This window comes from Carcharodon carcharias (assembly GCF_017639515.1).
Source record: "Carcharodon carcharias isolate sCarCar2 chromosome 33 unlocalized genomic scaffold, sCarCar2.pri SUPER_33_unloc_1, whole genome shotgun sequence".
NCBI classification, from domain to species: Eukaryota; Metazoa; Chordata; class Chondrichthyes; order Lamniformes; family Lamnidae; genus Carcharodon; species Carcharodon carcharias.
In genome coordinates this window covers 3,846,712-3,860,658 of record NW_024470690.1, presented here as the reverse complement: position 1 = coordinate 3,860,658, position 13,947 = coordinate 3,846,712, and the positions used below count along the sequence as shown (strand labels likewise).

Sequence of the window (13,947 nt, the reverse complement as noted above, 5' to 3'; positions counted from 1 at the left end):
ACACAGTGAGTACAAGTGCAGGTTTCTCCTGGTTTGCAAGGCCTAGGTCGACCAGGTTTCTTCTGTGACACTAGGCTGTAGCGTGGCGTGGGTAGTGCAGGCACTTCTCTGGTTCGCTCTTCAGGTACACACAGGAAGGAGGGGCAATCTCAGAAGAAACAGCTATTCCCTCCCCACCCCCCCACCTCCCCACCCGCCACTCTTTCAGCTGATTATCAATATTCATTGTAACTTGTCTTCTTAAAGTGACAGGGGAAGGGTGGGCATGGTGTGATGGTGATGAGGGGAAGAGCCATTGCCCAGTTTCTCAATGTCCAGTGACTGAAAGTTTGTTTGGGGGGGGGGGGGGGTGGTGGGGGGTGAAGTCTGCAGGAGTCTTGCCTTCCCTCTCCCCCACCCCCCCCAATCACATGACCTTGGTCCAGAGGCACACTGAAGGAAGGATGCCTTGGGCAGCAGCTACAGGCTGAGGGAGTTTTACCATTGCATCAAGCGATGCACCCCGGTTCCAATGGCTTGGAGACACTCGCTATGAGGCGGGAAATAAATGGGGTCTTGGGCTGGCACCAACTCCCCTCTCACAGGTCAGGGCTGCCCCAGAGGGCGATGGAGGAAGAGGGTCACTGAACATTGTTAACACAGGGGTAGATAAGAGTCAAAGGTTACCGGGGGGAGGGGAGGTGGAATTGAGGCCACAATCAGGTCAGTCATGATAGGCTCGAGGGGCTTACTCCTGCTCCTAGTTTTCCCTGTTCTACCAACAGGCTATTCAACCCTTGGAGGGGGGGAAGAGAGAAGGGCAGGAGGGGCTTCACATGTAACCCCTTTGCTACCCTCAGCTGATGCCACCCAGTGCCATTCCCACCAGCACAAACGGAGGCCATTCGACCCATCACGCCTGTGCTGGCTCTCTGCAAGTCCCACCCAGTTCGCCCCCTTCTCACGTAGCCGTGCACATATTGTCCGTTTGAAAGCCACAATTGAAGCCGCCTCGGTCCACACCCCCATCCGAAGTGCTCCCCCACACCAGTGAACAGCACTGAAGGGAAGTGACTCACCACGTAGGCCAGGACAAGTAGGTTTTCGGGGGCGCAAGCCGGGAGATGACGTTTTGCCACCTGGTTGTGGCAAGGAGCCTTCCTCCCTTTTCGGCCTGGGATCTTTCACATCAATCGAACATGGGAGGGGAGAGCGCCTTTCCCCAGTGTACCTGGACGGGTCTCCATTTCTGCATACGCATAACGGTGCAGACAGGTGCGTGTGTGGAGTACTGAACCCAAATCAAGAGGATTGGTGCATCATGCAACGGTAGATGAACAAAATATATATTTTGAATGAACGGTAGAACACAGCGGAATTGGTGTAACAGTTTTAAAAAATAAAAAGACACAGAAACAAGCCCGAGATTACCAACAGAGCAGCTCGTCAAACAGTAACAAGAGGACGGACTGACTCCAAGTCCAATCCCCGCCAGGTTTTGTTTTATTCCACAGCAGTCTTTGGAATGGAAAGGTGTCTCTTGAGACTGAAAACTGGTCGGGTGGAGGAGAGGGGTTGTCGCGAAAAAAAACGGGAGGAATGCAAAGTGGGCATCAAGCACCGGACCGGGGGGGGGAGGACAAACTGGGGGGTGGGGTGGGGAAGAGTTTGTTTGCTAGCTATTCCGGCTGGAAAGTAAAACGGGAGATGCTTCGAGTAAAGGGGTTAGAGTCCAGTATCGAGTTTCCATCGCAAACAGCAAGGCCCTGGGGGCCCCCTGTGGACACCGGCGTGAAGTGTGTGCCCAGTCTCGAAACCCGCTGTTCTCCTCTGCCCGTGCCAGCGACAAACAATGGCACCGATTCTCCCCGCAGAACTCAGCTCAGCGGCTCCCCCACCTCCTTCGCTCTCTCCTGTCGGGTTTGGGTTAAGAAACGTCCTCACTCTGAAGATCTGCCTCCAAAGGTTCAAAACCCCCCAAGAGATTATTTGACATCCCACCCCCCACCACCCCCCCTGCCCATCCCAGCCCCAGTGTCAAGGTTCACCTGAAATCCGTCTAGGCGTTGGATAGTTAACAGCTTCTGACAGGGAGGGGTGGGGAGGGTTCTTCAAGCCTCAGTAACCTGGCACCCGCTATTGCAAAGCCCATACAACCCACCCCTCCTGCCAACCTCTGTCCTAGCTGCACCAATGAATTCCTCATTAACTGGCCTGTGCCCCTTATACTGTGCCAAGGTGTTGACTTCCTGCAGAATACCCCAAACCACTGGCAACGATGTGATAGAAACAATTGAACGGGATTACACGTCCCTCACCTACTCTCCCTCGCTGATCCCCCACGGCCCCACCCACAGTGCCAACCCCATCGGGACAAAGCTTTTGGACCACACCCCCACCCCCCATCCCCACCCCCCCCCTCCGGCCAGCTGGCCACCCCCCAGAACCTGCCCCGAATGTAGTCGATTGTTTTGTTAAACAACCTAGCTCCAGGTTGAGTCCAAAGGAACTCCCTCATCCAGAAACTCACGTTTATAACCCTTTACCGTCCCTCTTTCTCCCCCTGTACCCGCCCTGCAGAGGAACAGTCCACTGGCCCTGCAGAGGCCAACGCTGTCTGAAAGAGGCTTCGCTCGCATCCGACTGTCTAATTCCCCCTCCCTTCTCCAGGCTGTGTGAAGAGACCCCCACCCCCACCCCCGAGACCCCCACCCCCTCGATATAGCCTGCATTGGTATTTGGTTGCTAATATGCACAATTACAATATTGAAATACTTCAATGCTTCTGCTCCCCAGCCCATTCCCTCCCTCCCTCAAGGTATAGAAATGTGTGTACTGGCATAAAGTATGTTACAGCTGTTGGTCGACTCTTGTAGTTTAAGGCGGATTTTTTGGAAGAGCCACATGCTGGAAGCATTGCAGGTCACTATAAGAAGGGGTTGGTAGATGTGCTTCCTGCTGCAAATTGTCCAGGTGGGGCACCAGTCTTCACAGAGAGAGAGAGAGAGAGAGAGACGGGGGGAGGAAAAAATACATTAGCTGTTAACCAGTAGATTATCAGTGACATTTCTATCCCCACTGACAAGGAGGTCAAAGGTTATCCGGGAATGTGGAGTCGGGGGTGGGGGGGGGCACAGTCAGATCAGCCGTGGTCTTATTGAGTAGCAGAGCAGGCTCGAGGGGCCCAATGGCCTACTCCTTTGCTCCTATTTCATATGCTCGTAATGTCCAGCCACCACTCCAACCCCTTTTCTCTCTTGGCTCTTGCTGGGATGCTGGGGTGGGGGGGGGCGGTTGGGGGTAGCGGTGGGAGGCCAAAGTTCCAACCAGCACCTCACCATTACCTCGCCCAAATGGCCTGCCTTCACTACTGCCTATTTGACCATGGAAGGCATCACCGGTGAACCTGTTCTGCTCACACCATTGGCCAACAGGGGTCAGTGACCAAGAAGAGGGCGGGGCAGGGCGGGGCGGGGGTGCAGTACTGCTTGTTTTACACCCCTGGTCCCCAGCCTGGGGATCCTGAGGCCAATTTTGGCCCACCCGGCTCTATTACCAGGGACACCATCCTTCTGTTAGGCTGGCTGCAGTTGGATAAGGATTCTATTCCTCACTTCCTTGGCAGGTTTCTCTCTTAAAGACAAAGATTGTTTTTGCACCTCCGGCTGATATTTCTGACTTTTACTTAATCACCTTCTCCTAACCAACCTTCCAAATTCTGATATTCTCAACGCTTAAGGGGGAAGCTGGATAAACACATGGGGGAGACAGGAATAGAAGGATAGGCTGATAGGGGGAGGTGAAGAGGGGGTGGGAGGAGGCTCGTGTGGAGCAGAAACACCAGCACGGGGCAGAAGGGCTGAATGGCCTGTTTCTGTGCTGTTTAATTCAATCTTTAGAGAAGAAACCTCATTATTAGCTCACCTCATTGTCCCGTAACATATAAGATTTTGACAGGGTTGGATGGGGTCGATGCCGAGAAGCTGTTTCCCCCTCAGGCTGGGGATGAGAGGGTCCCAGGCTCAGGATAAGAGGTCGGCCGTTTTGGGCTGAGATGAGAAATGTCTTCACTCAGGGGGGTTGTGAATCTCTGGAATTCTCTACCCCAGAGGGATTGTGGACACTCCGCCATTGCGTATGTTCAAGTCAGAGGTTGATGGGATTTTCGGGCAGGAAAGTGGATTGGGAGGCAGGAGACCCACCGTGATCTTACTGAACTGTGCAGCAGGCTCAAGGGGCCGAATGGCCACCGCCTGCTCTGGTTGGCTATGTTCTAACCCATGTCTGTGGCCCACTGACCAGCACCACTACCCCCCGCATCCCCCACCTTCCATTTTCCCCACACTCCCCATAGAAACAGCTCCACAGTGGGGAAGCTGTGATCAAACCCCTAAGGGGAGGGGAGTCACAGGTGTGAACTTCAGGGTCATTACAACACAGGAGGCCATTCAGCCCATCAAGTCTGTGCCAGCTCTCAGCACAGCAATCCAGTCAGTCCCATTCCCCGTAGCCTGGCAAGTTTATTTCCCTCAGCTGCCCATCCAATTTCCTTTTGAAATCTTTCATCGTTCCCACTATCACCACCCTCGTGGGCAGGGAGTTCCGGGTCATCACCTATCGCTGCGTAAGAAAGTTCCTCCTCACATCCCCACAGTGCCCAAAACTTTAAATCTGTGTCCCCGAGTCCTTGTACCACCAGCTTGTCGAACAGTTGTCTACCACATCCAACCCCGTCAGTATCTCGTACATCTTGATCAAATCTCCCCTCAGCCTCCTTCACTCCAAGGAGAACAACCCCAGCTTCCCCAACCCTAACCTTGGGGCTAAAATCCCTCCCTCATCCCTGGATCCGTTCTGGTAAATCTCCTCTGCACCCTCTCAAAGACCCTCACACCCTCACAACAAAAGTGTGGTGACCAGAGCTGGATGCAGTACTCTAGTCAAAGTGTGGGCACTGCTGCATTTATTGCTCATCCCTGTTGGGGACTGAGGAGGTGGTGGGTCACCTTCTTGCTTAATTGTTATAACTAAGCATTCCCATCGGGGTTGACCGTGTAGGGTGAGAATAGTGTGCCGCATGAGCCAGGCCAAGTAGGGTGTGGCAGATTCCTTTGGTGAACCAGCTTTACAGGCAACCCTGACAGTTTTTATGGTCACTTTTCTACCCCCCCACCCTCCGCCTATTGTCCTGATGCCAGCCCATAAATCAGACCTCGTGGCTCTGCGGAGTGGGATTGGGAGCTTTCCAGCTCGGAGTTATTTAATCCAGTCTCCAAAAGACCATAAGACATAGGAGCAGAAATTAGGCCATTCAGCCCATCGAGTCTGCTCCGCCATTCAATCATGGCTGATAAGTTTCTCAACCCCATTCTCCCGCCTTCTACTGTAACCTGTGATCCCCTTACCAATCAAGAACCTATCTATCTCGGTCTTAAATACACTCAATGACCTGGCCTCCACAGCCTTCTGTGGCAATGAATTCCATAGATTCACCACTCTCTGGCTAAAGATGTTTCTCCTCATCTCTGTTCTAAAAGGTCTTCCCTTTACTCTGAGGCTGTGCCCTCGGGTCCTAGTCTCTCCTACTAATGGAAACATCTTCCCCACGTCCACTCTATCCAGGCCTTTCAGTATTCTGTAAGTTTCAATCAGATCCCCCCTCATCCTTCTAAACTCCATCGAGTATAGACCCAGAGTCCTCAAACGTTCCTCATTTGTTAAGCCTTTCGTTCCTGGGATCGTTCTTGTGAACCTCCTCTGGACCCTCTCCAGGGCCAGCACATCCTTCCTGAGATACAGGGCCCAAAATTGCTCACAATATTCTAAATGTGGTCTGACCAGAGCCTTATAAAGCCTCAGCAGCACATCCCTGCTTTTATATTCTAGTCCTCTCGAAATAAATGCCAACATTGCATTTGCCTTCCTAACTACTGACTCAACCTGTAAGTTAACCTTAAGAGAATCCTGGACTAGGACTCCCAAATCCCTTTGCACTCCAGACTTCTGAATTCTCTCCCCATTTAGAAAATAGTCCATTCCTCTATTCTTCCTACCAAAGTGCATGACCTCACACTTCCCCACGTTATATTCCATCTGCCACTTCTTTGCCCATTCTCCTAACCTGTCCAAATCCTTCTGCAGCCTCCCCGCCTCCTCAATACTACCTGTCCCTCCACCTATCTTTGTATCATCTGCAAACTTAGCCAGGATGCCCTCAGTTCCTTCATCTAGATATTAATGTATAAAGTGAAAAGTTGTGGTCCCAACACTGACCCCTGTGGAACTCCACTAGTCACCGGCCGCCATCCTGAGAAGGACCCCCTTATCCCCACTCTCTGCCTCCTGCCAGACAGCCAATCTTCTATCCATGCTAGTACCTTGCCTCTAACACCATGGGCTCTTATCTTACTGAGCAGCCTCCTGTGCGGCACCTTGTCAAAGGCCTTCTGGAAATCCAAGTAGATAACATCCATTGGCTCTCCTTTGTCTAACCTACTCGTTACCTCCTCAAAGAATTCTAACAGATTTGTCAGGCATGACCTCCCCTTGATGAAACCATGCTGATTTTGCCCGATTTTACCATGCACTTCCAAGTATTCTGAAATCTCATCCTTAATAATGGACTCTAAAATCTTACCAACGACTGAGATCAGGCTAATAGGCCTGTAATTTCTCGTCTTTTACCTCACTCCCTTCTTAAACAGGGGGGTTACGTTAGCGATTTTCCAGTCCTCTGGGACACTCCCTGACTCCAGTGATTCCTGAAAGATCACCAGTAACGCCTCCACTATCTCTTCAGCTATCTCCTTCAGAACTCTGGGGTGTAATCCATCTGGTCCAGGTAATTTATCCAACTTCAGACCTTTGAGTTTTCCTAGCACCATATGGTAATGGCCACCATACTCACCTCTGCCCCCGACTCTCTTGAACTTTGGGGATGTTACTCATGTCTTCCACTGTGAAGACTGACCCAAAGTACCTATTCAGTTCCTCCGCCATTTCTTTGTTCCCCACTACTACTTCTCCAACGTCATTTTCCAGCGGTCCAATGTCCACTTTTTCCTCTCTCTTACCCTTTATATATCTAAACAAACTCTTGCAATCTTCTGTTATATTACTGGCTAGTTTACCCTCATAGTTAATCTTCTCCCTCCTTATTTCTCTTTTAGTTGTCCTCTGTTGGTCTTTGTAGGCTTCCCAAACCCCTGGTTTGCCACTGCGCTTCGCCGCATTATATGCTTTCTCTTTAGCTTTTATGCTGTCCCTGACTTCCCTTGTCAGCCATGGTTGCCTCGTCCTCCCTTTAGTATGCTTCTTCTTCCTAGGGATGAATTTTTGCTGTGTCTCCCAAATTATTCCCAGAAACTCCTGCCATTGCTGTTTCACTGTCTTTCCTGCTAGGCTCATCTCCCAGTCAATTCTGGCCAGCTCCTCCCTCATGCCTCTGTAGTTGCCTTATTATCACTACACTTCAGGCTTGAGCACACTGCTGGTTAGGGCTCTCTCTCGCTTGCCGAAAATGAATAGTTTACCATTTGAGTATCGCTGAGAAAAGAAACAAGCTGTCAAAGCTTCTCGTCTTGCACTCATCAGGACAGAATCACAAGAACACCAGATGGTAAAGGGAACAATGTTGTTCACTTTGAGATCTGGTATTCTTGTGAATCTGTCCTGATGAGTCCAAGAGGAGAAGCTTTGACAGCTTGTCCCTTTTCTCAGCGATGCTCAAGTTCGGTTCTACCAAACGACGATCAGTTTACCATTTTTCCCTTTGAAAGGAGTCAGTGTGGCACATACCATAAATGGGTTGCTGGACGCTCCACCTCCTTGTATCAATGGCCCCATCAGTCGCGGAATCGCCTTGGGCTGCCCAAAGGCACCAAAACCAGCTCCTACACACAAACACACATACAAAGAGGGACAGAAAATCAAGAAATATACAAACACAAAGACTTAAAAACTGAGTCCCTCTTTCATTTGAAGGATGCAGGTTACAGGGCAATACGTTAAATCCCGCTGAGGAGAGAGAGATGTTGTCGAAGCTTTCCATTTTGCACTCATCAGAACAAATGCAAGAATGACAAATTTCAAACAATCTCAACAATTTCTACGACAGGAAAAAAGGGCGGTGATTGGCTGGCAAGTTGACTCTGATTGGCCGAGGTGTTGCCATGGAGAATACAAGAGGGAACTATAGGCTCCTCAAGCTCCCGGCTTGAACATATTTATTTCGTTTGCAGAAAACGGGTCCCTGTGTATGAATGCATGTCACTTCTAGCAAGTGTAAATGAGCCGTGTTGCGAGGTTGACTGATTATCTTACATTGGTTGTTAATGTAGCTATTAGCGCACTCAACGCTTTAGAACCACTTAGAATTATAAAGGGCCTGGACAAGGCATTAAGAAGCAGACTGTTCACAGTAGTTCAGAAGTTAGGTGCAAGTGGCTTTGAACAAAAGATTAAATGTAAGAGATTTAGAACAGGGAACAGGGGAGACTCTCTTTTCACACAGAGAGCTCAGAGGCTGTGGAATTTACCTCCAGGGTTTGGGGTTGAAGCAGAAACTGTGTCAACATTCTATATTAGATTAGGCGGTGAATGAAGGATATGGGCGGGTACCATGTTGTAACCTGCATTCATGTGAACCGATGTGGTGCTGGAAGCGGAGACCCGTCGATAAATTAGTGAAGATGGCAAACTTCAGACGCTGCTACAGGGGCCACCAAGGCTAAGGTCTGTGCTCAAGTACCTGAGCTTGAGAAAGGAAGGCTCCCCCCCCTTTTACTATCCCAGGATAGCTACAGATTCAGAAAGGCTGTTCAGCCTTTCTTAATTCCTCCTCCTAGGGTGGACAGGGATACAGCTGGGTGCTGAAATGAAAGGAGAATGGACATAAGAGCAGACCCTTGAGCCTGTTCCATTATTCAGTTGTATCAGGTCTGTCCTATATCTTAACTCCATTTGACTACCTTGGTTTTGTGATATTTAGCCAACAAAAATCCAGAAATTTTGTTTCAAAATTTACAATTGACTACAGCCTAGGCATATTTTTTTTGGGGGGGTGGGGGGAGTCCGTCCCAGGTTTCCCTTTCCCCTTTGTATGAACTGCTTCCTGATATCAGCCTGGCTTGAATTTGAAGGTTCGGCCGCCCCCTTTGTTCTGGACTTTCCCTCCCCCCTGCCCACCCCCACCCCCACCAGAGGAAATAGTTCCTCTCTATCAGCCTTATCGAATCCTTTAATCATCTTAAACCCCCTCGATTAGATCACCCTTTAATCTTCTAAACTCGAGGGATTACAAGCCCAGTCTGTTCCACCAACATCACTCACAACGATATACTGCAGTCTGGGTCTGGCACTCAATAATACTTTTCAAAGGGGAAGGTTATGCCTTAATTATCTAATTTCCTTTGCTCCACAGTTGGTGGTCCTGTCAATTTAACCCTTTCAATCCTGCACCCCCTCCCGAGACCAATATATCCTCTCTGAGCTGCTGACTACATTTAAGGCTGAGGCCTGGGAATCGATGGATATGGGGAGCGGGCGGCAAACGGTGTTGAGGTAGAAGATGAGTCATGATCGTACTGAACAGAGGGGCCGAATGGTCTGTTCCTGCCTCTATTCTTTATGCTGCTGTTTACCTAACACGGCAAGTGACTCCAAAGGGGGTTTACAGAATGACCAAGCTTACCGTTGTGTTGCTGGGCAAAGGCTTGTTGTTGCAGGAAGGACTGCTGCTGGCTGTAGCCTTGCTGCTGTGGGTAGGCCTGCTGCTGAACAAAGACTTGCTGCTGCTGCTGCTGCTGCTGTTGCTGCTGCTGCGCAAAGGGGTGCTGCGGGAATCCAGCAAAGCCCCCAGGGACCGAGGCGGCTGGGACAGGTCCATACCCCGCCGGCGCTCCGCCATACATCAGAGCTGAACAGAAAGAAAATGGGCGTTAGGGCAAAGGTTGCTGCTTGACATCACGTTTCCCCCTGACCCACCTAGTAATGCACTGAAGTTCCAGAGATGTTTTCAACGGATGAAGGTTACCCGTATTTTTGAAGAAAGTAACTTCTTGTGAGGGAAACGCTGTAACGTATTCCGATAACCAGCCACAGCCCTGCGTTTCCCTGCAAACCCAATGACAAAACAATGCTCGGTGCGCCTAGCACCCTGGCTCCCCTATGACCCCTGACCCTGGGAGGGGGGTGACAAGTCCCAAAGCACAAGAAGCTGTCTCACTCCCACGCTGCTGAGGAGCATCGCTGAACCCTGTGCCTTCTACGTCTGCCTTAGCCTGAGCGAGGAGGCTCAGCTTCGCTGCCTTTTACAGCCTCTCTGGGTTGGCATTCAACTCCGTGACTTCCTCAGTCCCTGCACCAGGACAATAAGCCTCATCCCTGCAGGCAACAGCTGAGACAAGGTTTCTTGTGCTAACTCTGTGGGTGGGTGGGGGGGTGCAATAGGCTCAGACAGTAACCCCAATAAACAGCTTTTGGTCACCCTTTTAAGACAGCATTTATTCTTCAAGTCCCCTCTATAAACATGCAACAGAGAAAAATCCTGCATGTAAACAGCTGCCTGTGACGGTGTAGGTACAAGCTCTGGCCACGAGGTGGCACTGTCAGGCAACTTCCCAAAGTCTTGTGCATGGAGAAAAAGCATAGCCATTAACTGTCTGCAGGTAATACGGCAAATTTACTAGAACGCTGAAACCGTTACTGATGATGCTAACACAGTACATCATCATTATCAACAATATGCTGCAGCATGGGTATAGCATTCACAAATACTAGCCATTGGTCAATAAGGTGATTTCTTTCCGTCTACCACTGGCATTCATCCTCCTTGGCCCTAAACTCCGGGATCCCCTCCCAAAGTCTCTCCCACTTTAAATCCTACCACTTTGACTGGTGTTATTGGTCCCCTGTCCTAATATCACATTATATATGGGTCAGGTTTTGTCTCCGAGCAGCTGCTGTGAAGCACCTGGGGATGTTTTCTGACATTAAAGGCGCTATAGCAATGCAATGCTGTTGTTGTGGCCATACTGCAGTACTCCGGAAGAGGGTCACCTCTTCAGACAGATAAAAACGTGTCGGGCAGAGTGAAGAGTTTCTAGAGTCTGCTTCTCTCGATGCTGGAGGTGTGCACAAAACAGCTCCCCTGGGTAATGCCAGCTGCTTCGTACCATATTCCTGGAACGCGTGGCAGCTAATTTGGCACAAAGGTTTACGGTGGTGGCTTTACCAGCACTGAACGATCCCCTGGCGTGGACCAGGGTTACTTTAAAACGTTCTGATGAGAAACCCTCCCCATTTTTGTCATCTCTGTCGGGGCTGGTGGATCTGAGCCAGGGCAGTGGTTTGAGGGAAGCTGCAGTTACCGTCAGGCCTCTGCCCTCGGGTGCCAGCACGTGGAGGGGCGAGAGCTTGTGCCGCTACTGGTCATGTAGCCCACCGAACCTCCAGCGGGGGACTCGCAGGGGAAAAGACAGAGGTTTGGGCTAAAAGGGTGACAGGCAGCCAAGGAAGCTGCTCGGGGGGGGCAGTAGGCAGAGGAGAGCCGGAGAGGCCGTAAAGGCAAAAGGTCAGCACTGCTTGCCGCCAATGAGAGAGGGGAAGACGGCAGAGACTCACCTGGCGCCATTCCGTTGGTCTGGAACGGGTTGGTAGAAGCAGCTTGTGGTGCAGCAGAAGGGGCAGCGAATGGGTTACTGAAAGCTAAAACGCAGGGCAGAGAGAGAAGGGGGAAAAAAAAGGGGGAGAGAAGGTTAATGACACACAGCGAACAATACGTTTCACCAGGGACAGCAACCAAGCAGACAGCATAGACACGACCCCAAGAGACTTGAAAAATAATCCCCGGGCGGTAAAGTCGCTTCTTAAATTAACATCCTCACTCTCTCAGTGAGCCAAGGAAACGAGTAACCCGTCAGGGGGTGTGGCCAAGGGTAAGGGGAACGATATACACCGGGGAGCAGAGGCAGGGTAAGAGAATAGATTGTAAAAGTGAATGGTTTATCAAGGTACCTCCAAAGCTGGATGCACTGGTGGTACCAGTTTGCTGTGCAGGCACTTGGCTCCCACTCATCGTCCCAGAGATACTGAAACCAAAATAAGAACAGGAGAAACATTTAGCTGTTGTTAACTTCCAAAAATATAAAGGCAGCTTTACACTATATCTAACCCCGTGCTGTCACTGTCCTGGGAGTGTTTGATGGGGCCAGTGTAGAGGGAGTTTTACTCTGTATCTAACCCCGTGCTGTACCTGTCCTGGGAGTGTTTGATGGGGACAGTGTAGAGGGAGCTTTACTCTGTATCTAACCCCATGCTGTAACGGTCCTGGGAGTGTTTGATGGGGACAGTGTAGAGGCAGCTTTACCCTATATCTAACGCCGTGCTGTACCTGTCCTGGGAATGTTTGATGGGGACATTGTAGAGGGAGCTTTACTCTGTATCTAACCCTGTGCTGTACCTGTCCTGGAAGTGTTTGATGGGGACAGTGTAGTGGGGAAGCTGTTGACTTTATGTGATGCTGTGAAACAGACACTAGCTCTGACGACAGTGCTGAAATCGACAGTGATGGCGAGAGATGTAGAATTGGATGCCATCTCGTCCTCATCTGTTTTGTGCAATCTTGCATGGCTAAGATCTAGCTCAAGGTGTTCAATCCCTTTGCACTGACAACGCGCACATCTCCAAACACAATAAATAACAAGAGGAAGGAGAGAAAGAAAAGAGAGTGGTCAGTATAATACCTGCTAGTGCCAGCACTGGCATTATTTGAAGGCACTCCCATACTGAAGACGCTGCTGTACTCAGCTCCTGTGTATTGGCTTGATGAGACTGTAGGCTGTCCAGTCGACGCCGCAGAGGTGAAACTGAAGCCGGACATCTGACCGCCTGCTGCTCAGAAACATCAGTGAACAAGGAAACAAAGTTAAGGTGCTGTTCCTTTTCTCTTGTGGGTGCTGGGAGTGCAGTAACACTTGCAGCTTCTCCCCTCACACAATGCATCACCCAAGTGATCATTCCTCTTACGTGATGTCACTCAGCATTTTGAGAAGGTCACAGGCCTGCCTGGCGCGGCCAAGTATCAATCGGCAGGACTTTCAGAGTGTGAATCAGGATCGGCCCCCCTGACCCTAGCCCACCAAGCTGAAGGTAATTCCAATGCCACAAGTCAATGGCCCTACCGGAGCACAAACCTGGGACCTACCTGCAGCTAGATAGCATCTTCCATATAGCGAGATGCGCCAAGGCACTTCTCAGGGGCATTAGAAAACAGCGTATGGCACCGAGACACAAAGGACATAGCAGGACAGGCTGTTCTCAGAGGCGGGGTTTAAAGAAAGGGCAGAGTGCCGGAGGGCTTTCCGGAGGGAATTCCAAAGCTTTGGGCCCAGACAGCCATTGGCGGAGTGATGGAAATCCAGAGTGCACAAGAGGCTGGAACTGTAGGGGCAAAGAGATTTTGAAGGGCTGAAAGGTTGGCAGGTTCACAGTGATGGGCAGGGAGGGAGACAACACAATGCAGGGATTTGGAAACAAGAATGAGAAGTTTAAAAATTGTGTCGCTGGGCCAGGTGTCAGTACAAGTTACCGAGCACAGCGGGTGAGGGGGACTTGGTGCTAAATTTGTATGTGGGTAGCAGAGTTTTAGATGAGCTGACATTTACGGAGGCTGGAAGTGGGGAGGTCAGCCACGAGTGCGTTGGAACAGTCGAATCTGGGGGTAACAAGGGCATAGATGACAGTCTCAACTGCAGCAGTGGCAGAGTCAGGAATGATGTCACTCCACATTTAACTAACTAAGCCACAGTGAGGTGCTGGCAAAAATAGCAGCGAGCCAGCAACAGGCAAAGCTGATCAATTAAACCTGCATTGTCAATGGAAGGGGCAGAATGGGTCAGTGGTTCTACAAGCAAAACCGGCCAGTCTGTCACGGTTATTCCGAGAGAATTGTTATTTAATGAATCTAGA

The 13,947-nt window shown here is 50.5% G+C and overlaps 1 protein-coding gene across 3 annotated transcripts in view; it reads right to left on the bottom strand.

The window, feature by feature from the left end:
* Nucleotides 1-2,729: 2,729 nt before the first annotated feature.
* Nucleotides 2,730-13,947, bottom strand: part of LOC121274142 (arf-GAP domain and FG repeat-containing protein 1-like) — a 109,743-nt gene continuing 98,525 nt past the window's right edge. The window contains exons 8-13 of one of the 3 annotated variants that reach the window (XM_041181316.1): nt 12,723-12,870; nt 11,995-12,068; nt 11,602-11,685; nt 9,671-9,895; nt 7,777-7,871; nt 2,732-2,965 (exon numbers count right to left, since the gene is read on the bottom strand). In XM_041181316.1, the coding sequence (XP_041037250.1) occupies nt 2,906-2,965; nt 7,777-7,871; nt 9,671-9,895; nt 11,602-11,685; nt 11,995-12,068; nt 12,723-12,870 (686 nt within the window). In that variant the 3' untranslated portion in view covers nt 2,732-2,905. Of the gene's footprint in view, nt 2,966-7,776; nt 7,872-9,670; nt 9,896-11,601; nt 11,686-11,994; nt 12,069-12,722; nt 12,871-13,947 lie in introns of all 3 variants that reach the window. The other 2 variants (XM_041181318.1, XM_041181317.1) reach the window with 2 other exon arrangements.